This window comes from Aegilops tauschii, chromosome 4, assembly GCF_002575655.3.
Source record: "Aegilops tauschii subsp. strangulata cultivar AL8/78 chromosome 4, Aet v6.0, whole genome shotgun sequence".
Taxonomy (NCBI): domain Eukaryota; kingdom Viridiplantae; phylum Streptophyta; class Magnoliopsida; order Poales; family Poaceae; genus Aegilops; species Aegilops tauschii.
In genome coordinates, this window is record NC_053038.3 from 320220841 (window position 1) to 320242288 (window position 21448).

Consider the following 21448-nt stretch of genomic DNA (forward strand, 5'->3'; position numbering starts at 1 on the left):
CTGAAGGCATCTTGGTGAGCTTGATTCACTCATCACAAAGCAATTAATGACAAAACAAGCATACCTACAGCAAGATGGCATGTTTAGGAAGCTAACCAAGGCAAGAGCAAGTTCATAGCATGTATGTATCAACTACAACAACCTTGGCAAAATTGAATATCATGTTAACAATCTGCCAGGAATATTTTATAGCAAAAGTAGAGCAAGATTGAGACATGTTAGGGCACTCCATAATTGCAACCAGGGGCTTGGATGGATATAGCACAAATATATCTACAAAATATCCTTACTGAACATACCCAAAAGAAGTATGGATCTCACTGTAGACACATGGATACATGGCAACAAAATAACAGCAGTAACAGACTGCAAAATTCTAAGTCCCTGAAAACAGAAACATCACGAAGCCTAGTTTGCATGCTTGTGCTAGTCACCACATAGATCAAAAAAATACATGGCATACACCTATGTAAAGATGGCATGGCATAGATCAAAACACCTGTAGAGATCATGCCCATAAGATGCACACATCAAATGCAACAAAAATAACAAAACATCAAGTTCTGATAAGTAACAGCAGTAAACATCATATAGCACTCTTGCACCAGAGATTTGGGCATCAAGATGAACTCCAACGAGCATGGCACAATGGAACAAAATGAAGAGCATAACCTGATGAACATTTCGATATATCATGCACGCAAAACGGAGCAGTATGCAATGAGATATGCCATGATGAATAGAGCAATATATTGCAATAATTCGGGGACTTGGAGGATTTTCAGAGTCAACCTTCTTCCAGATCTGGATCGGGGGCAGGCACGCGAACCGAGGTGCGGCGCGAGCTCACCGGAGCTCGGACGGGGACGGCCGGAGGGGACGAGGCCGGGTGCCGGAGAGGGAGGAGACGGCGGGGACGGCGTCGGACGCGGGAGCTGCGCCGGCTCAGGTGCGGCGCGGGTCCGGCCGGAGTGGCGCGAGGGCGGCGCGGCGAGGTGGCGGCGGTCGGCGAGGCGGCGGGGAGCGGGAACGGCGGCGGCGCGGGCACGGGCGTCGCGCGGGCAGGCGGCGGACGGCGGACGGGCTCGGAGGGCTCCGCGCGGGCTCGCGGGCCGGTGGCGGTGGGAGCGGCGCGGTGCTGACGTGGCACACCGCGATTGGCTGCGGGCGGCGGCGCGGTTTGTCCGGCGCGGACTGGACGTGTCCGGCGCGCGGAGGGAGCGGGGCTAGGGTTTGATCTGTGCGAAAATTCCGGGGGAAGCACTTATTTATAGGTAGAGGTTGCTAGGAGACTCCAAATGTAGTGCGGTTTTCGCCCACACGATCGTGATCGAACGACCGAGAGCATGGAGGGGACTTAGATGGGTTATTGGGCTGTTTGGAGGGGGTTTGCTGCAACACACAAAAGACCTTTGCGGTTACCCGGTTAACCGTTGGAGCATCAAACGACCTCCAAATGGAACGAAACTTGACAGGTGGTCTACCGGTGGTGTACCAAGGCCACTTGGCAAGACTCGGTCCATTCCGAGAACGTTTAACACCCGCTCACGAAAAGAACACAAGAGGGGTGCGCCGGTGCATGCGGGAGTGCCGGATTGCAAAACGGACAACGGGGAAAATGCTCGGATGCATGAGACGAACACGTATGCAAATGAGATGCACATGATGACATGATATGAGGTGCATGACATGAACAAAATGCAAAACTAAAAACAAAAACCCAACCACGGAGGAAATATCATAATACATAGCCGAAAATGGCAAGAGTTGGAGTTACAAATATGGAAAGTTACATCCGGGGTGTTACATGCTTGTAGGGCGTCGTGGGCGTTCTCGCCGGAGACGGCGCCGTGGCTGATGACCAACACCTCAGTGACAACGCTGCTGCCACTGTCGGCTCGAGGGAGAGGGTCGTCGATGATCACCATGTTGGTGGGGAAGGCGTCAAGTGATGCCGTGTCGGAGTCGACCAGCATCGGGTCGGTGGAGCCGACCGACTCCAAGTCCACAACAAGCTCGCTGGAGACGTGGAGCTGGTCGAGGAGGCTGACGAGGCGGCTCTCGGGGCAGTCTGTGCCCGCGTCGGACGCAGGCTCGTCGGAGATGCGAGCCTCGCCAAGAAGATCGGCGAGGCAGCTCGCCGCGCAGGCGTCGTTGACGCCTTGCAGCGCGTCGGGGCAAGCGCCATCGGGCGTGGCGGGCTGGCTACACTCGCGGGGGGAGGGGAGAAGGGTTCCCGTCCAGAACAGGTCTCCGGACGACGGTGCACCTGGCCCCACGGTGGGCGCCAAATGTCGGGTGGTAGGTGCGACATATGCCGACGAGTGGCTTATCATTGTGGGAGCCAGTAAGACATCGCCGGTGCCTGGAAACGGGATAAGGCGAAGACATGCACGCCGGCGAATCTTACCCAGGTTCGGGGCTCTCCGTGGAGATAACACCCCTAATCCTGCTCTGCGGGGTCTCTGCATGATCACTAGATCAATACAAGTAGCTACAAGAGGCTCCTTGAGCTGTTTGGCTAAAGGAAGAAGAAGGGCACGACTAGCTCTCCTTTTCTCTCTATATGGTGTCTAGAACTATATGAGATCGACCCTTTGCATGGGTGCCGTGGGGGGTTTATATAGGCCTACCCCCCAGGGGTACAATGGTAATCCGGCTGGACGCGGGCCCTAGCCGTCAGTGTCTATATTCGCCGGCTTCTCCGCCGACCGCTGGGGCCCACCGACTGGTGGGTCCCGCCGGCTGCCGGGCTCATGGCCGACAGGCTGGCCCCACCGCCTGGGGGTCTTGCCGGTGGCTGGTTACTGTAGCCTCGCCTCTGATGACGAGGGCTTTGTCGAGGTAAGCATGGCCGCAGTGCCACCGCCTTGCGGGCTCTCACTGTAGCCTTACCTCGTCTTGTCTCCTTAATGATGCACATACTTCGAGGATGGGGGATAGCCGGCTGTTGAGAGCCGGCTATGCCCCATGCCGACTGGGGGAGGCCTGGCCGCCTTCGAGCATCTCTCTGGCTGAAGGGGCCCGCCGCCCGCGGGCCGTACTGGCGCCTGTCGTGGGTGGTGTCATGGTCAACATGGCAACAGTGCCGCGTCGGACAGGGGATGGCTGACCCGTACGGCGTACTGTGGCCATGCGTGCTCCGGGATTCGGGGGGTGGCAGGTTGTACTGTAGCCACGCCTCGTCTCATCACCGTTATGTGGGTGCAGCCTTGGCCGGCTTTCTGGGAGTCGACCTTCTTCATGGCCAGCTTCTGGGAGTCGGTCCCTTTGGGGCCGGCTTCCTGGAGTCGGCCATCTTGGGATTCTCTTCGGGAAGGTTTTTGAGGCTGGGTCGCCTTCTAGTAGTCGGCATGGGTGATAGCCGGCCAGGGGAAGGCGGCCCTGTGCTCTGGGTGCTTGAAGGCTCGATTGGCCTGGTAATTTTTTAAAGAGCCAGGGGGTGTCGGTTAGGCTACCTGTGGCCATTTACTCCGACAATCTTGAAGGGGTTCCACATCCTCTTGTCCATGCCACTCCATTGTTGAACTTATCTGAAACATACTAGGTAGAAACATTAGTCCAACAAGAGATATGTTGACATTAATTACCAAAATCACCCAGGGAGCACTTATCCTTTCACACTTGTACTAAGCGGAACCACTGTTGTGCATCCAAATCCTGAAAACAAAGTTATGGCATAAGAGTCCACCATATCTACCTATATATGGTATTACCCTGCCATTCCAAGTAATTTTACATGTGCTATCTTTAGATCTTCAAATGAACATCTATTTTGTGTGCCCGTGCTGCTCATGGAGCGATGGGGTAGTCAATATCTTCCATCCCAAGTGTGTTTTACTCGCGACGAGAGTTTATTCACTCATCAAATTTGAGAGAGGCTAGTAACAATGATGCCCAGTCTTGAACTATTTATAAAAAATGCTCCCCCGAAAATTTGAAAGCTGGCAAGCACCCGTGGATTTGGCCAGTCATGGTTTGTGTTAATATGGTGGAGGGGAGTAATACTTTTTGCATGGGAACCGCCATTAACGCGTTTAGCATGGAAGATATTGAAAACTTTGTGTAAACCATTAACAGGAAAGGTACATCTCTCAAAATGCAATTATATCTGCTTTTAGTAACGAGCTCTGGCACCTCTGTAAATCCCTACTTCCCTCTGCGAAGGGCCTATCTATTTACTTTTATTGTTGAGTCATCACCTTCTCATTCAAGCATCAACCCCGAGAGCGCTAGTTTCATCTTATTTTAACATGCATCTGGTCTAATTAATGTTGGGTGTGAGCATGATTGGATATCCTCTACTCTTAATTACAATGTCTAGTCGCTGCTTGAACTTCAGAGGTGCTCTGCATTTGTGTTTTACGATCTCAGAAAGGGCTAGCAAGATACCACTCTATCATATTGTATCATGGTTGTTTTGACAAAGTGTTGGTATTTGAGATATATTATTATTGCTCGCTAGTTGATTATGTTATCGACATGAGTAAATATGGATTTTAAGTGTTATCTTATATGTGGTTGGTTCATGATCTTTGTTGAAAACTTAAATATTAGCTAAGCTTATATACAACAACAAGAGCAAATGAATTTGTAAAAGTTTTTCTTAAGCACCTTCAGTTTGTCACTGGATTGCTTCAGGACAAGCAATGAGTTAAGCTCACGGGAGTTGATACGTGTCCAACATATTTACTTTTCCAAACACTTTTGCTCTTGTCTTGGACTCTAGTTTGCATGGTTTGAATGAAACTAACCCGGACTGACGCTATTTTCAGTATAACTACCTTGGTGTTATGTTTATGCATAAATAAAAGTTCTTGAAATTGGATGAAACTTTACGGTGATTTTTTATGGAATATAAAAAATAATAATGGAGCAAAGAACTACCAGATAAGAGCCACCAATGGGCCACAAGTCAGGGGCGCCTACCCCCATGTGTGCCTTGATGACTTGTGGACCCCACAGACCTCCGTCTGACCTAATTCCAAGCCTATAGGTACCGTCTTCCCGAGAAAAAAAATCAGAGAGAAAGTTTCATTGTATTTTATGATACGGAGCCGCCGCCACCTCATGTTCTTCGTCAGGAGCCCTAATCCGGAGTCCATTCAGGGCTCCAAAGAGATGGATTTGTCACCGTCGTCATCACCAACCCTTCTCCATCATCAATTTCATGATGCTCGTCACTGGGAGTGAGTAATTCCATTGCAGGCATACTGGAGGTAGATGGATATGGACGAGATTTTTTATGCAATCAAGTCAATTTGTTAGGGCTTGATCCCTAGTATCAACTATGTTCTGAGATTGATGTTGCTATGACTTCGCTATGCTTAATGTTTGTCACTAGGACCCAAGTGACATGATTTCAGATATGAACACTTATGCTTTCATGAATATATTTGAGATGTTGATCTTACTTGCAAATTGTATGCACCTACTATTGTTCTGAACTGTAGACCCCAAGGTGACAATAATTGGGATACTCTCTGGGGATGACTGTAATTTGAGGAGTTCATGTATTCACTATGTGTTAATGTTTTGTTCCGGTTCTCTATTGAAAGGAGCGCCTTAATTACCCTTAGTTTTCAATAGGACCCCACTGCCACAGGAGGGTAGGACAAAGATATCATGCAAGTTCTTATCGCAAGCACGCATGACTATATACAAATACATGTAAATATGATTGATGAATTGGAGCTATTGCGTGTCGCTCTAGGTTGTGACTGTTACATACTTAATCTCATCTAAATATCCATCGCTACTCCATGCCTACGCTTTAATACTATTGCCACTATTGTTACCCTGTTAATATTGCTATCACTATTATCATATTATTGTGCCACTAATAAATTGCTGCAAGGAAGTGATTCTCAGGTGTGGTTGAATTGACAACTCAATTGTTAAGGCTTAGAAATATTCTTTGGCTCCCGTTGTGTAGAATCAATAAATTTGGATGAAATACTTCCCTCGAAGACTGTTGCGATCCCCTATACTTGTGGTTTATGAGCAGTCCGAGAGTTGCCGGACGTACCGCGGTGGCATCCGGGCCGATAACGATGTTTGTGGCAGCGAGAACGGATGGGAGCACTATTGTGGCGGTTTTGGCGGCTCTGAGAGCCCAGTATGGCGGCAGAGCAAGGGTGGCGATGGAGCTAGGGAAGGGTCGGCGTGGAGGAGGGAGAAGTGAGGTGAGGAACTAGTCGAATCGGCTAGGGGGGGGGGGGTTGCTGCAATTTGGGGTAGGGTCGGTCTGTCTGGTCCGACATGGCGCCCGAGCCTCCCCATATCCGCCCAAGATTTTGGTTGGATATGAGGGGTGCCGGTTAACCCGGGCGTCTAGGGCCGGTATGAGGAGCCCGTCTAGGTCATATTTTTTGATCAATCGTCCGCCCGGGCGTATAATGGGGGTTTAAGGCGTCCAGTTGTAGATGCTCAAGATATGCTAATGTCTTGACCCACCTTTATGGAAAGCAAAGTTGCACTCTAAAGGTGACAAGATGTTGGATAGACCCCCTCTGGCTTTCTGGTCACAAGCCTGATGGCTGGCAGTGACAGAGCGATTTCATATGAATAAAACTCTTTAATTCCCTGGAGAAAAATGATTAAAGGACGTTTGCTACGGGTCGTGAAAGTTTTGACGCATGTACAATAGCATTTGTAATAGAAAATGCGGGCAAACAATAATTTTCTTTTCTCGAAGGACTGGCTAGATGACAGTCGTCCAAAAAGGAATTTTGGGTTGGTCGATTTGTTTTAAGTCGTTGGATAAAAAATGAACGGTTAGATCGCTTTCTTCAACCTTCATCCTGGTCTCTTGTTCATCTTCTTCCTCAAATCGCTTGATGTACCACCGGCCCAATTACCTGTTGCCGTCACCCCGCCCTCCCGACAACCGCCACCCACCGCCAGCTGGTGCCGCCCTCGGCCATCCCTCTAACCCCGGCGACGACAAGTTTTTTCCGGCGAACTTGCACCATCCACACCCTTAAGACAGATAATTGGGTTGTCTGCCACATTAAGATAGACGCAGAGGGCTTTTCTAGCTTGCAGACGCGTGCTTCTTACTTCCCTCCGTCGGCTGCTTCTTTCATCCGAAATTGAATGACCCAAAATGTGTTTCAGGCGAGTGATGCTAAACTGTTTCCCGAAACGGACGCCGAACAGCGATTTATGACGTGCATATGATTTCATGGCTTTTTCCCTGTAGAAACGGAGAAAGTCCATATTGGAGTCGTGCTGGAGCGGCCGAGCCCCAGGTGGTAGGAAAGCCAAACGCGGACCTCCCACTCTTCTCACCAAACCCCACCGCTGGCGTAGGCCCAAGACCCCACCCATCAGCCGCTGTGTTTCAGCCCTTTGACTAGAAGCGCACGCACGCACCCCACCCCCATCGTCGCCCCTCTCTCTCCCTTCTGACCAACCCGGCCGCCCCCAGTTTCTTCTCCTCTTCTCTCTCCGCGCTGCCGTCCCGACCCCGTCTTCTGCTCCTCCGCTGCACGCGGCGCCGGCCGCCGGCCGCCGGCCGGCCTCCCTCCAAATCCGTACGCCGAGCGGGCCCTCCCTCCCTTTCGACCTCCTCCCCTGCCGCAGACACTGCCCCCCGTGGTAAGCTGAAAGCCCTAATCCCGCTCTCTCCCGCCTGATTCCTTGGCACCACCTCCGATTCCATACAATTGTCGCGTGGGTGCTGCTGGTTGGAGCTCGTGAGATGCTTTGAGGTCGGGCTGGAGACGGCACTTAATTCCGAATTCTTAGGTGTTTCCCGCTGCTTTGGCGCTGGCTGAGCTGTGGGGGGAAGGTAGGCCGGCCGGCCTAAGCTTAGTTATTGACGCTACGAGCTAGCAAAAATCTGTACTTGCCGCTTCCTTTGCCTTGAATTATCTCCCGTCCCGCTGTTGTCCTGCTGTACTTGTTTACTTTTGGAATTACTTGTGCTACTATAAGGGAAGGTGCGATCTGCCAAAGTGCCTAGGCACCTCGAATTTCCTCACCGCACCATGGCAGCTCACTATCTCTTGCGTGCTTCTCTGCAGATCCCGTGCCTACAGATAATTTGACTCTGAAAAGGTAAGATATGTCTGCGCTTAGACTGTTGAATTTGTCACTGCTGGACAGCCTTTACGCGCTGTGCTAATATGTATGGATATCTGTTTGTTTTTCTTGTGATGGATAGGTGACGGCTCTGGCCTCGGAGTGATCTGACACATAAAGGATACAGGCGCCCTTATTACCCTGCTTGAACTAAAGGGGCAACAAAGCGATTTGTTGTCCTGTTGTTTTGAGCTGGAAAACCCCCGGTATGGCTGATGCTAGTTCGAGGACTGACACATCCATAGTTGTGGACACTGACGATAAGAATCAAAGGGTAAACCTTCTTTTCTCTATCCATTAGGCACCTGGTTTGATCTTTTGTGAAAGCTAGGCAGAGAATTGGAATTAATGTATGTAATGTATCTATCCTGAGTTGTGGTGTAAAAGTATAATAACAGGTGAAAACTGGTACTGTATTTGATAAAAGATGTGGCAGACTTCATTTGTATGAAGCGCGCAAGTTTAACTTGGATGATTTTGATGCCAATACTTGATGCTTCTTTTGCCATGTCCATGTTACCCTCTGCAGATTGTTGTACACATTTGCTCCAGTGCCTAAAGAAACAACACACTTCTTAAATTAGATATCAACTTGCAAAAGTGAACAGGACTACTGCTGCTGCACTATCAGTTTCATCAGGTGGGAAATATTTAAATGTGGAGTACATTAAAGTGTGAAATCCGTGAATAGCTTGAATACTTTGCCGTTTTTTTTGACAAATAGAAGGGCTGTTCATGATAATTTATTATCATCCCCTGCATTTTTAAAACATACCTGACTAAGCACACCTCCTATATGTTGGATATGAACACCGTATTAGCTATTAGGTGCTAATAAATGATCTATAATCTCATCGAGTTGTTACTACATTCCATATGATGAATAAACAAATTCAAAAACCAACCACACAAAACGGAAAATTGTGTCATTCTTTGCTGAAATGCCTGTTAAGTTCTGGTGCCAGTTGAAATTCATAAGATATTATTAATTTAGCTTTTGTTTGCTGTTGCATGCCAACCTCTCTTTTTTCCATATGTAGCAGAATTTTCTTATTTTTCTTAACCAAGTTGTGCAGATGGAAAACGGACAAAATGGAGCTATCGTGCCTTCTAATTCATCTGAACCATCTGACAGGTCCGACAGGCCTATGGACCAAAAGGTGGTACTTTATATCCTATTCTTCTAGAATGTTTCTTATCCCTTAGTAATAAATGGTATTTACACAATGTATTTGCTATTCCATAGGTATTGCGGAGGCTTGCCCAAAATCGCGAGGCAGCACGAAAAAGTCGTCTGAGGAAAAAGGTACCATAACAATGCATCCATCCATGTGTAACGTAGGTAACTTTGTGTTACTAATTTACATTGGGGAGCTATTGCTGCATGATGGTGCAGTTATGCGGTGATGTCGTGGATGAGCTGTTGAGTGGATATGTGAGCGGTTCTCTAGCACTTTTGATACCACTGAATTTTGCCAAATTCTTGATAGGCATGTTCAGTTACAAAAACAAATAAGTAAATAATCCAAAGGCGCCCTTGATTCAAACAAATAGCTGGCAATCAGCTAATCACCAAGGGACTTGTTTCTTGATGTACTTGTATCCTTGATAACTGACAGTATATGCATAATATACATATGCTCTGAATTGTAACTATCGACTTCTTATTTGCCTTCAATTTTGGGTTCATTATTTGTTAAGAGCCATCCTAATGCATCTTATTATTTTTAAGGCGTATGTACAACAACTTGAGAGCAGTAAGCTGAAACTTGCAAGCCTGGAACAAGAACTCCAGAAAGCTCGACAGCAAGTAAGTACCTATTGGCCGATGCTGGCAGTGTCCAGTCGATCTCCCATTAAATCTGTTATTTCGATGTTGTTTGTAGGGAATCTTCATTTCTAGCTCTGGGGATCAAACTCATGCTATGAGTGGAAATGGTAACTTCTTCCTCTGTCTGCTCACGCCTGCATTTTCACGCTCTGCTAATCAATCATTGGTTAAAAGTTCTCTCAAAAGTACAGAACATGCTTAATTGTTCCCGAGTGTTCATTGGGAATACAACTAAAATAGTAAGCTTGTTTCTGCAGGAGCGATGACATTTGATTTAGAATATACTCGATGGCTAGAGGAGCAAAATAAGCAGATAAATGAGCTGAGGACTGCAGTAAATGCTCATGCAAGTGATAGTGACCTCCGTCTTATTGTAGATGGAATAATGGCACATTATGACGAAATATTCAAGCTGAAGGGCGCTGCTGCAAAGGCTGATGTGTTTCATATACTTTCAGGCATGTGGAAAACACCTGCTGAAAGGTGTTTTTTGTGGCTTGGGGGTTTTCGTTCGTCTGAGCTTCTAAAGGTGCAAAAACTATATACTCAATCTATAAGGAAACCTTCTGACAAATACTTTTGACTAGTTGAATGTCAGGTTCTGTTGTTCGTTTTCATGTATACCTGAAGATACAACATTTCTCATCTTCTTGTAAATTTTCAGCTCCTTGTAAATCAGCTCGAGCCTCTAACAGAGCAGCAGTTGATGGGGTTATCCAGCCTCGAGCAATCCTCACACCAGGCCGAGGATGCACTATCACAAGGAATGGAGGCATTGCAGCAATCTTTGGCTGAAACGTTGGCTGGTTCCCTTGGTCCATCAGGATCTTCAGGAAACGTGGCAAACTACATGGGTCAAATGGCTATGGCTATGGGAAAACTTGGAACCCTTGAGAATTTCCTTCGCCAGGTATTTAAAACTTCTTCTACCTTCTGGTCCTGCAAATATGTAATTTTGTTATTATTGCCTCTAATGTGAAAGGAATCGTTCACCTAATTTTGTTGAGAAGTTACTCAGTACTCCTTCCTAGTCGGTGCAGCTTTTCAGCAAACCGTGAAACGTTAGATGCTCATAGTTCTGAAGATTTTTTTCGTTATATTTGTGCTAGGCTGACAATCTACGGCAACAAACTTTGCATCAAATGCAAAGAATTCTGACAATACGGCAAGCTGCTCGAGCTCTCCTTGCAATACATGACTATTTTTCACGTTTGCGTGCCCTGAGCTCTCTCTGGCTTGCAAGGCCACGGGAGTAAAACATGTGCGCCATCTTTTGGCGCTTCATGAGCTGATCCAAGAAATGTGGACAAATTGCGACGCATTTGCAGAAGATTGGTGGTTCAGTTCCCTCTGAAAAATATATTGACACCTTGTGTTCTCATATTGTACTTCGATGTTGTACAAGTAGCCAGGTAGGGGTAAGGCTTGTAACTGTAAGTTACCATGAATTTATGATTGACATATTGTACATTTGTATTAGCAATAAATAAACGTAGATAAAAGGTCCAAGAGGACCCATTGATTGCACCTGTTGGAAGCAAGAAGCGAAAACAACATCTTGTATTTTTTTTAAAGGAGGATCACCCCCGACTCCGCATTAAAATGATGCATGCAACCATATTATTAACCAAAGAACCCACCAAGTATATGGTACGATACGTGAACTCAAAATGAGTTGAAAAGAAAAGAACATTGCCACAATCAACAAAAATAGGACTAGATGACTACATCTATCCTATTGGACTACGATCAAGATCGGTTCACGTGCTACCGTTTGCTAATGGTTGCACCCTTAAGCCATATACTTTGCTAATGGTTGCACCCTTAAGCCATATACTTGAGTAATGATCATGTACGGGCCTAGCCAATTACTCTGTAGATGACCTGCAAAACAAAATTGTGATGTTTTCTCCGTTAAAAATCACCTCATTTTGACAGTTCCATACCCCTAAGCCATGTGCTCCTTGTTTTCGCATGGCTGAGTAACGACCATGTAGGGATCCAGCCAGTTGCTTTGTAGATAACCTGCAAAAAAAATTGTGATGTTTTGTGTGTTAAAAATCACGTTATTCTAACAGTTTCATATAGCCCAAAGTAATACGCACACTCTGATTCGAATATGCGCCGCTATTTTAGACTTCACCCCATTTAGCCAAGTCCTAAATAAAATAGCAATGGTGTTAGGAGGACTTACATTAAAGGCCACATGCAATGTGCGCCACAGTAGCTTGGCTAGTGGGCATTTAAGAAACAGATGTTGGATCGATTCATCTTGATCACATAAACAACACCGTTTACTACCCTTCCAACTACGTTTTGCCAAGTTATCCTTAGTCAAGATCACTTCCTTACGAACAAACCACACAAAGACTTTTATCTTTATCTTTAAAGGCATCTTAATTTTCCAAGTGTGAAGTGACTTTGGGATTGGACCAGAGTTTATCAAATCTATATACATTGATTTCACTGAGAATACCCCTGACACCTAAAGTTTCCGATGTAGTGTATTTGGCTCATCGGAAAGGTTGACATCATCAACCTGTGCACGAGATGTATCCATCTATTCCATCGCTTCCCCACTGGGGATCTCCTGAACTAAATGTTAAAAGGAACTGATCCTAGAATTGCACTTACAAAAGCCTCTTTACATTGTATAATATTGTAGAGGGTTGGATATTGTATGGACAATGACATCTCCCCTAGCCATGTATCTTCCCAAAACCTAATGGTATTACCGTTCCCTACAATTAATTTGGCCCTATTAAAAAAGGCAACCTTTGTTCGCATCAGCCACTTCCAAAAAGGTGAATCATCTGGTTGTACCGTTATTTGTGCGAGGATCTTGGATTGCAAATACTTGTTACACAATAATTTGTATCCACACACACTCGTCTTCTGTAGAAAGCCTGTATAACCATTTACTAAGCAGGCATCTGTTCTTTACTTCAAGGTTTTCAATCTCTAAACCCCCTTGGTCCTTCGGCCTACAAATTATATCTCACTTGGCCAACATGTACTTGGATTTATTCTCATCGCTTTGCTAGAAAAAACGTGATCGATAAAAATCCAACCTTTTCCATACCTGACATCGGCGACATGTACTTAAAGAAGGACAATAGGAACGTTGGCATACTTCTAAGCACGGAATTTATCAATTAGCCGGCCCCATAAGACATAAGCTTGCCCTTCCAACAACTTAGTTTCTTATCAAATTGATCCTCTATGTACTTCCCTTCTTTGTTGGTTAGTTTTCGGTGATGAATTGAGATTCCCATGTACCTAAATGGAAGATACCCAACTCACAGCCAAACAACTGTCTATAAATTTTCTTTTCTTCCTTGGCGCGCCCAAAACATAACAGTTCACTCTTGTTGAAATTGATTTTCAAATCAAACAGTTGCTCGAAAAGACACGAAACCAGTTTCATATTCATAGCCTTTGTCAAATCATGTTCCATGAATATAACAACTCTTGTGTTGAGTGGTCTATCAATCTTCTTTGCATCGGAAGCTTAAGAAAGTCGTCGTAAAAGACTAGGACCCTAGGAGGATATTGGTTGATGTGGTTCGACTTTCTCCCAGGGTCCTAGTCTTTACTTCGATGATGTCGTTCGATTTGTTACTCACTGATGTACTATAACGTATTAGCGTATAAATCATTTAACCTACGATTCGAAGGAATTTCATAGGATTTGTGGAGGATTTAAACTTGGGATAGGAAAAATTCCTAAGGATTGATTTGCACATAGTTTGAACGAAAATATCTATCCACTCAAATCTCTTTGTATAACTTTTGTTTTTCTGTGGCATCATACACATATTGTTCAAATTGATGTGGTTTTCTAGTCCTATAGCATTTAAGAGAACATGACATTTTAATCATATGCTTTTTCTATTCCTGTATTTTGAGAACCCTGCGAACAAAGAGGGCCCCACAATTATGACTTCACGTGCTTTTCTAGTTCTATATAGGATTTAAATAGTTACAACTTTTTTGACCTCCCAAGTCTCAACTCATCTTTTTTTAGAAACTCAGGAGTCTCTCCGCAGCTCAGTTGAATATCAGCAAAACATCCTCATTGATTGAAAAAAGTTCACATGATTTTTGAAGGATTTTGATTTTTTCCCTTCATATTCCCGTGTTTTGAGAAACTACAAATCAGAGGCCCATAAATAGGTTCATGAAGAAAAACCAAAGCTACATGCCCATAAATAAGTCCACAAGCTCACGCAGGAGCATAGATCATTATACAGACACATCGTTAGATGCTGCGTCAACTAACAGTCTACTCTCTCTGCATGGGCATAGTTTGCAAATCTGAGTTTGTTTTTGCGGGCTCCAAACCTGAGTTATGAGTGTAATTTTTGTATACTACTTTTGCACAACAACCGCTTCCCAATTTACATTTGGAATTTTGTCAATGATTGGATACACCTCGAAAACATTGATACCATCTTGTGGCACTCCAAAAATTACGTTAAAAATTGGTGGATCAATTTATCAGATGCCAACACCCCTCATAGGAAAGTCATGGTCTCTCTCTCAAACAAGAGAAATGCCCATGTCTTCTGTCACAAGATCGTTCCACATCCAATCCTTCTAAGCTTAATTAAAGAGGAGGCCGTGCTTTGGGCCAAAGCGGGTGCTAAAAAGTTAGAAAAAATAATATTGAGAGAGTAACACTTTTGGTTGTAGGGTATCTTTGTAACAATAAACTTCTTAATTAATAGACGAGGCAAAGCTCACGGCTATGTTTAAAGAAAAACAATAACAATAGCGACGATGAGAATAATATTTCTCATACAAATTCAATAGTACCAATTTGTGTTTGTCATAACCAAGAACTTGGATAGTGAAACTGCATCCCATGCTTCGAAACGGCAAAGCGGTAGCTGATAGCGAAAAAGTTTAGCTCCCAGGAGCACGCGTCCTTTTTTTGCGATGAAAAAGGAGATGCATCCACACAGCCGCGGTACACTCTACGCGACTATAATTTGCTAAGCGGTCAGCGATTCTATTTTAATCCCTATTTAATTTCTGGGGAATAAACTCCCCATCCCTCATCAATGCCTTAATTTCAGCAACGAGATGTCCATAGGCAGAACGAATCAATCCATCTCCTGTCAAACTCGATAACGCCACACTAGAATCAGATTGAACAATCACCGGAAAATTGGAGTGTTGTATAGCAAATGCCATCCCTTGCATAAGCGCATGTATCTCCACTTCCAATGCATCATTGCAATTGAAAATATATCAGTATGCTGCAAAAATAACTGATCCATCATGTCGCTGGAGAATCAACCCTACGGCTGCGGCGCCATAATCAACTGAAAAAGATCCATCAACTGATAGAGCAACGGAGTCTGTAGTAGGAGGTGGCCAATGCTTAGGAGCAGGATTAATTCTCGCTTGGGGCAAAGCCCAATCAGCAACCGGCATTTACACATGAGCAACGTTATTTTTAGACTTGCTGCTCTGTACGTATTTCGCAAAGCAAGGAGTACTTTGTCACTTTCCTAGGGCTTTTTTGGCTGTACTGCGAAATGTCCATCCCAACGGGGGCGGCTACAGAGCGTCGCTATCCACTCCCTCGTGATAACTGAGACCGACGACACGTACAGCTAGCTACTGTCGCGTGGCTGTCTATCACTATCAGATCAGCCGGGGCCTGACAGACACGATCCTGGCACCGGCCACCGCCGTGAGACTAAAAAGAAGCGGGGCGGGATACGGCGGACCGAGAAAGAAGCGCCAACGCCGAGCATGGCTACCACGGTCCTCGCCGTGACGGCTTCAGCAGCTCCAGCGCCGCCTTCGTTGGGGGCTGCGCGCTTCAGCCCGGTGAGTACTCCAGCCGAGCTCCTGTGGTTGGTGGCCGTCGTGCCTTTCGGCCTCCTTCCACCCTTGTGGCGCGCTTGACCTGCTTGATAAAATGCCTTTACCAAGTTGCTATGGTTATGGTGCTATGCTGGATTCTGTGACGATGGATGCGTCATGCGTCATTCCTACGGGCCAAGAGGGGTGGATGGAAGGGCGAGTGCTCCTGTCTCCTATCAGGATATTCGATGAAATGCGTGTGTGAGCACGTGATTCTTGTGGCTCGTTCTGGCGCCTGAGGCTGACGGAATGCTGAGGCCCATATTGCCTACAGATGATGCTTGCGTTCTATTTGTTCTGCATCTGGTTTAGTTACTGTCAGATGTACTAGTAGACATGGACACATTCAAGTGCTGATCAACTGCTGTTTGATGCTTCTGCGCGTAGGTTGCAGGACCTGCTGTCACTCTTAGAACGCAATGTTGGATTGCTGCCAAGATGAAGCTCCACAAGGCCCTGAGGAGGCATGGATCGCAAGTTCAGAGAAAGCTGGAAATTCAAGGGGTTGGTAAAATTCCTGACTGCTTCAAGGTTGCATCGCTGACTGGAAGGATAACTCGTCGGAATGTACAGCTTGCTGATGGTTGGTATTCGGAAACCACTTGCTATTTGCTACTTCAAGTATATCTATCAAAATTATGGGATTCCTGGCTTATCATTCCCGCAGTTTTACATGTGCATGGCACTAGTTTGCTTCATGCCTTTGAAAGTTATGTTCAGTTTGCATTATTTGTGAAATATGCTAGTCCCTAGATTTCACCATACTATCTTACTACTGTCATCACAAATTTCTCCGTGGTTATTTGCTTGCATCCAGATGCTTTCACACACACTGACACACATTATTTCTTCCTTTTATGTAGAAACTGGAGGTGAAACAGCAAATACAAGCTCTGTTATGTCAGATAACTCGATCGATGACAAAAGTTCAATGCATCTGGGACTCAACCACTCTGAAGCTGATCGTCCTGTACTAGAGGAAGGCGTTGTTCTGTTTGATAACTTTGATGACCAACCTGAAAGTATACCATCTCTTTGCATTGCTGTCATTGGAGCTACTGGCGAACTGGCAAGAAGTAAAGTCTTCCCAGCACTATTTGCTCTGTATTACAGTGGTTTTCTTCCTCAGGTATGAGCACAACATGTCATAACTTCTGCTTGCCTTCATTTTTATTCTTTTTTAGAACGATCTGTAGCAAACAAGCCTCGATCTTCAATCCTATATTTGTGATCAACCCGCTGAATCATCAATTTCTATTTAGGATTAGTTCCATATTTCCCATACATAGTTCGGCTTAGTGCCAATAGAGGTGGTGTTGTATATGTGAATAATGATGTAGAATAATCAGATTTTCGAGTCCTTATGGGAGTTTGAATCTAGTGACTGCCTGTCAGCTGTCTGTATTATCATTTCATCATGTCATGACTTCAATGCTTTATATTGCAGAATGTTGCCATATTTGGATATTCTAGAAAGACATTAGCAGACGAGGATTTAAGATCCATGATTGAAGCCAATTTGACCTGTCGGGTAGATCACCAGTACGTTTCTTTGGTAGCAGACCTTGACTCCAAGCTTCATGCTATTAAATTTAGGAAGTTTTCATCTGATATATATTTATAATATTGTTGTGCTGCAGTGAAAACTGTGAAGAAAAGTTGAATGAATTCCTTAAAAGGACATACTATGTCGATGCAGGACATGATAACAAAGATGGGATGGCGAAACTAAATTCGAAAATGGCACAGATAGAGGTGAGATTACATCATACTTCTGAAATTCTGTTGGATCGAATTCAAGTGCTATAATTGAACCTGGGCTTTGTATGTTAATTCCCAACTTCTCGTTTCAAAGGGCATTTGTGCAGCAAACCGGATATTCTACCTTGCTGTTCCCCAAGAGGCACTTCTTGATGTGGCATTGCCATTATCTGACAGTGCCCAAACTAAGCATGGCTGGAATAGGATAATTATTGAGAAACCATTTGGCTTCACTAGTTTGTCCTCACAACGGGTAACACAGTCTTTGCTGTCAAGATTTGAAGAGAAGCAAATCTACCGGTGACCATCTTGTATCCATGCAAGTTACAAGTCCTGTCACTAGTTTTTACTGCACCTTTCATTCCATTAAATCTTATTGCTAAACATTATATCACACAGAATTGATCATCTTTTGGGGAAGGATCTAATTGAAAATCTCACTGTCTTGAGATTTTCTAATTTGGTGTTTGAACCTTTATGGAGTAGGAAGTACATACGCAATGTGCAGGTACTTTTGAAACAAGCTCATTTCACCAATGTTTTTATTTTTACACACACACTGCTAATGTGCATGCATTGTTACAGGTCGTTTTTTCTGAAGAAACATCAGCAGAAACACAAGGGAGGTCAGTTAACATGAAGGCATTTCTCTTACGGAAAAAGAAACATCACTAAGTCATCATCGATAAAAGAATGCTGAAGCCCTTTAGGTTACATCATCATTAGGCACCATTTGTTTTGCACAGTCTAGATATGGCTATGCTGGTTTTACGTAAATTAGCACAAGTTCATCCTGCTGAGTAATTCTTAACAAAGGAAATTTAGTACTGCACCAGTTTTAATCCTGGTTTTATGCTGCATGATTAGCTTATAACTGGGTTGTGACCTTCAATGTAGTCTCTAATTTACTCAGGGTTTTTAATGAAAATTTAGTCCATTATTAGTGCTCCCATTTTACATTTATATTATCATTTAGTTCCTCCACCATGTCATTTCAGGTACTTTGGAAACTACGGGATAATCCGTGACATAGTGCACAGCCACATTCTTCAAACGATAGCACTATTTGCTATGGAACCACCTGTAAGTCTTGATGGGGAGGATATCCGCGATGAGAAGGTAACCGAGTAGAGCACTATAATTTTATACCAGAGGAAACCATGCACTTACCATCCTAGAAGTTAAAAAATGCTAATATCTGTTACAGGATTATGAAAACTATATATTATGCAGGTGAAGGTGCTCAGATCAATTCGAAAAGTGGACATTGAGGATGTCGTCCTTGGTCAACTCAAAGATGCCTCTGGTGACGTTGACCGATATACAAAATCAATGACACCTACCTACTTTGCTGCCGCCATGTACATTGACAATGCACGTTGGGATGGGGTACCTTTTTTGATCAAGACTGGAATGGGACTTATGGAGAATAGGTACTCTCGATGAGTTCCATAACTTTTACCATTAGATGTCTTAGCTGGTTTATCTCTTACTCTCAAAAGAAGTTAGTGTAAGATTTCAGTGACCTCATCATATCCTTTTGTTATAATGGAATCATCGTTACAGCTTCCATAAATATTTGAATTCCCGAAAGGTAGAAGTGCATAGTGTTTCCTATGCCTAGGTAACACTGTTGTGTCATACTCCCTCCTCCCCCCGTCCGGAATTAGTTGACGCTCAAACGGATGTATCTGGACGTGTTTCAGTATTAGATGCATCTGTTTGAGTGTCAACTAATTCCGGATGATGGAAGTATTATTTTCAATAGCCCACCCTCCTCTGAGCACATTATTGAGATCTTTGAATGCTTATCATTTAAGGAAAAACAAAATATCACTTGCCTAATTGATCAAGTATAGCTGAAGATTCTTAATCCTTCATTTCCTTCAGAGCTGAGATTCGTATTCAATTTCATCATGTCCCTGGCAATATCTACCGTGAACGTTTTGGTCATGACATAGATCTCGACACAAATGAGCTGGTTTTACGTGACCTACCCGAAGAAGCCATTCTCCTGAAAGTCAACAATAAGGTCCCGGGTCTTGGGCTCCAGTTGGATGCTTCAGAGCTCAACCTACTTTACAGGGACAGGTATGGAGATCATCTCGTGATCTATTCTCTTTTTCTTTCCTTTTTTTTTGTGGTGGATCTTGTGATCTACTCCCTCCGTCCCAAAATTCTTGTCTCAGATTTGTCTAGATACGGAGGGAGTATTCAAGAGAGCTGGTACTGAATCATGATGCATGCTTTGCAGGTACGACGTTGAAGTTCCAGATTCATATGAGCATCTTCTTTTGGATGTTCTAGATGGCGATAGTCATCTCTTCATGCGCAGTGACGAATTAGCTGCTGCATGGAGCGTATTGGCACCTATACTCCATGAGATCGACCAGAAGAGTGTTGCTCCTGAGCTCTACGACGCTGGGGATAAAGGACCAATTAATGCTTACTATCTCGCTGCTAAACATGGAGTCCGATGGGATGATGGCTGCTGAGATGATACTTGGGAGCTGCTCAATGTATTTCGCTTCCTTCTCCGTGTGTAGCAAAATCTGTTCGGTGAACTAAAACAAGACATTGAGAAAAAAAAGGTATTTCTTGCTTGTTGATTCAAACCCTTCGAAGGTGGATCAAAAGGTACTATTACCCACCAAGCCGATATGTTGCACCCGACAATGAGGATGTAGTAGTGCATTGAGCGAATCGTGTGGGGTGACTTGTGTAAATTGGACCTTAGTATGTGCTAATAGTTGCAAACATCTTATGGAAATGTCTCGGTGCCATGTTAAAGGGAAACGCTTATAGCCGGTCGACCGGCTGAGTTTCCGCCGGTTGCACCGTTCACTCTGCCTTATCTTATCTCTCCATTACCTTATCTCTCCAGGAACGACCAGAGCCACTCCTTTTTCTCCTCGCCCATGGACGCATCTCGTCTGCGAGCTCCGCTTTTCCCTTTTCTCGTCTTCCCCTCTTCTTCCATGCGTCCCCCGCTCCCCCCACCGGCGGCAGGCTGTGCTGGCCGGCCATGGCAGCTCGTCGGCCAATCGCCGCACACAGAATCCACCTCACTTTTTCCACCCTCAGGGGTTCATCAAGCTCCTGCTCCTCTGCCAATCACTAGCACCACACCAGTGCCCCCCCCCCCCCCCCGCGCGCTGCTGCTACCACGACGTAGTGCAAGCTCCAGGACAAGAGGTGTTGGAACCGGCAGAGGGCGGTGCTGCGACCGTTGTCATCTAAAGCTGGAATCAAGAGGTGCGGCTCCTGCAAGCCCCGGCCGCGGTGCTGGAACGACGGCTATGTCGTGCTACGACGGGCAGACGAGATGCTGGAACCGGCCTTGGCGGGAGCTACAATCAGTGGCCTTTTTTGCTACAACCGTTCTTTTGTTTTGCTGGAATTAGCGACCTTTTTTGCTAGGATCTGTAATTTGAGATGTTTTTTGCTGGAACTATCTCTAATTTTTGCTACCACTGGCCTTTTCGATTTTTGCTACCGCCCGTCTATGATTTGCTGCTGAAACCCAGTTTCAATTTTTTGCTACCATCGTCTGTGTTTTTTGCTGCCACCGTCTTTGATTTTTGCCACCATCCCATCTTTTGATTTTTTGCCGGATCCATGTTATTGCTGGAACCAGAGAATTTGTTTGCTGGAACCAGCAATTTATTATGTTGCAACCAGCTTCCAGAGCCCAACGGCCAGTGAAACCGTTGGGGGCATATTTGTTTTGACGGGCCTCCGCTGCATCTGGCGAGACGGCGAGCGGCCACGGCGAGGCGGTGATTGGCGATGGGAGTGTCTAGTCGGTGCTGCTACGGCAAGCTAGGCGCCGAGTTCTACAGGGTCGTGCATTGGTTTGTGGAGAAAGACGATGCGTATTGGGGGTAG

At 45.2% G+C, this 21448-nt stretch overlaps 2 protein-coding genes across 3 annotated transcripts; both read left to right on the top strand.

Annotated features, from left to right (window-relative positions):
• Nucleotides 1-7355: 7355 nt before the first annotated feature.
• Nucleotides 7356-11446, top strand: LOC109785689 (transcription factor TGA2.2). 2 transcript variants are annotated; one of them, XM_020344286.4, is made up of 11 exons: nucleotides 7387-7602; nucleotides 8031-8064; nucleotides 8171-8362; nucleotides 8618-8728; nucleotides 9165-9248; nucleotides 9335-9394; nucleotides 9821-9898; nucleotides 9975-10026; nucleotides 10177-10448; nucleotides 10584-10829; nucleotides 11029-11446. In XM_020344286.4, exons 5-11 carry the CDS (start codon nucleotides 9165-9167, stop codon nucleotides 11173-11175), a joined length of 939 nt encoding a protein of 312 aa, XP_020199875.1. In that variant the 5' UTR covers nucleotides 7387-7602; nucleotides 8031-8064; nucleotides 8171-8362; nucleotides 8618-8728; the 3' UTR covers nucleotides 11176-11446. The 2 variants fall into 2 exon arrangements, with proteins under 2 accessions (XP_020199874.1, XP_020199875.1); XM_020344285.4 differs by lacking the exon at nucleotides 8618-8728 and having other exon boundaries at nucleotides 7356-7602.
• Nucleotides 11447-15440: 3994 nt separating this feature from the next.
• LOC109785688 (inactive glucose-6-phosphate 1-dehydrogenase 4, chloroplastic) lies at nucleotides 15441-20330 on the top strand. Its single transcript, XM_020344284.4, has 12 exons — nucleotides 15441-15763; nucleotides 16187-16382; nucleotides 16663-16928; nucleotides 17247-17341; nucleotides 17440-17554; nucleotides 17655-17860; nucleotides 17960-18068; nucleotides 18146-18186; nucleotides 18559-18679; nucleotides 18794-18993; nucleotides 19451-19651; nucleotides 19815-20330. The coding sequence occupies exons 1-12, from the start codon at nucleotides 15686-15688 to the stop codon at nucleotides 20053-20055; spliced, it is 1869 nt and encodes a 622-aa protein (XP_020199873.1). The 5' UTR covers nucleotides 15441-15685; the 3' UTR covers nucleotides 20056-20330.
• The last annotated feature ends 1118 nt before the right edge of the window (nucleotides 20331-21448 follow it).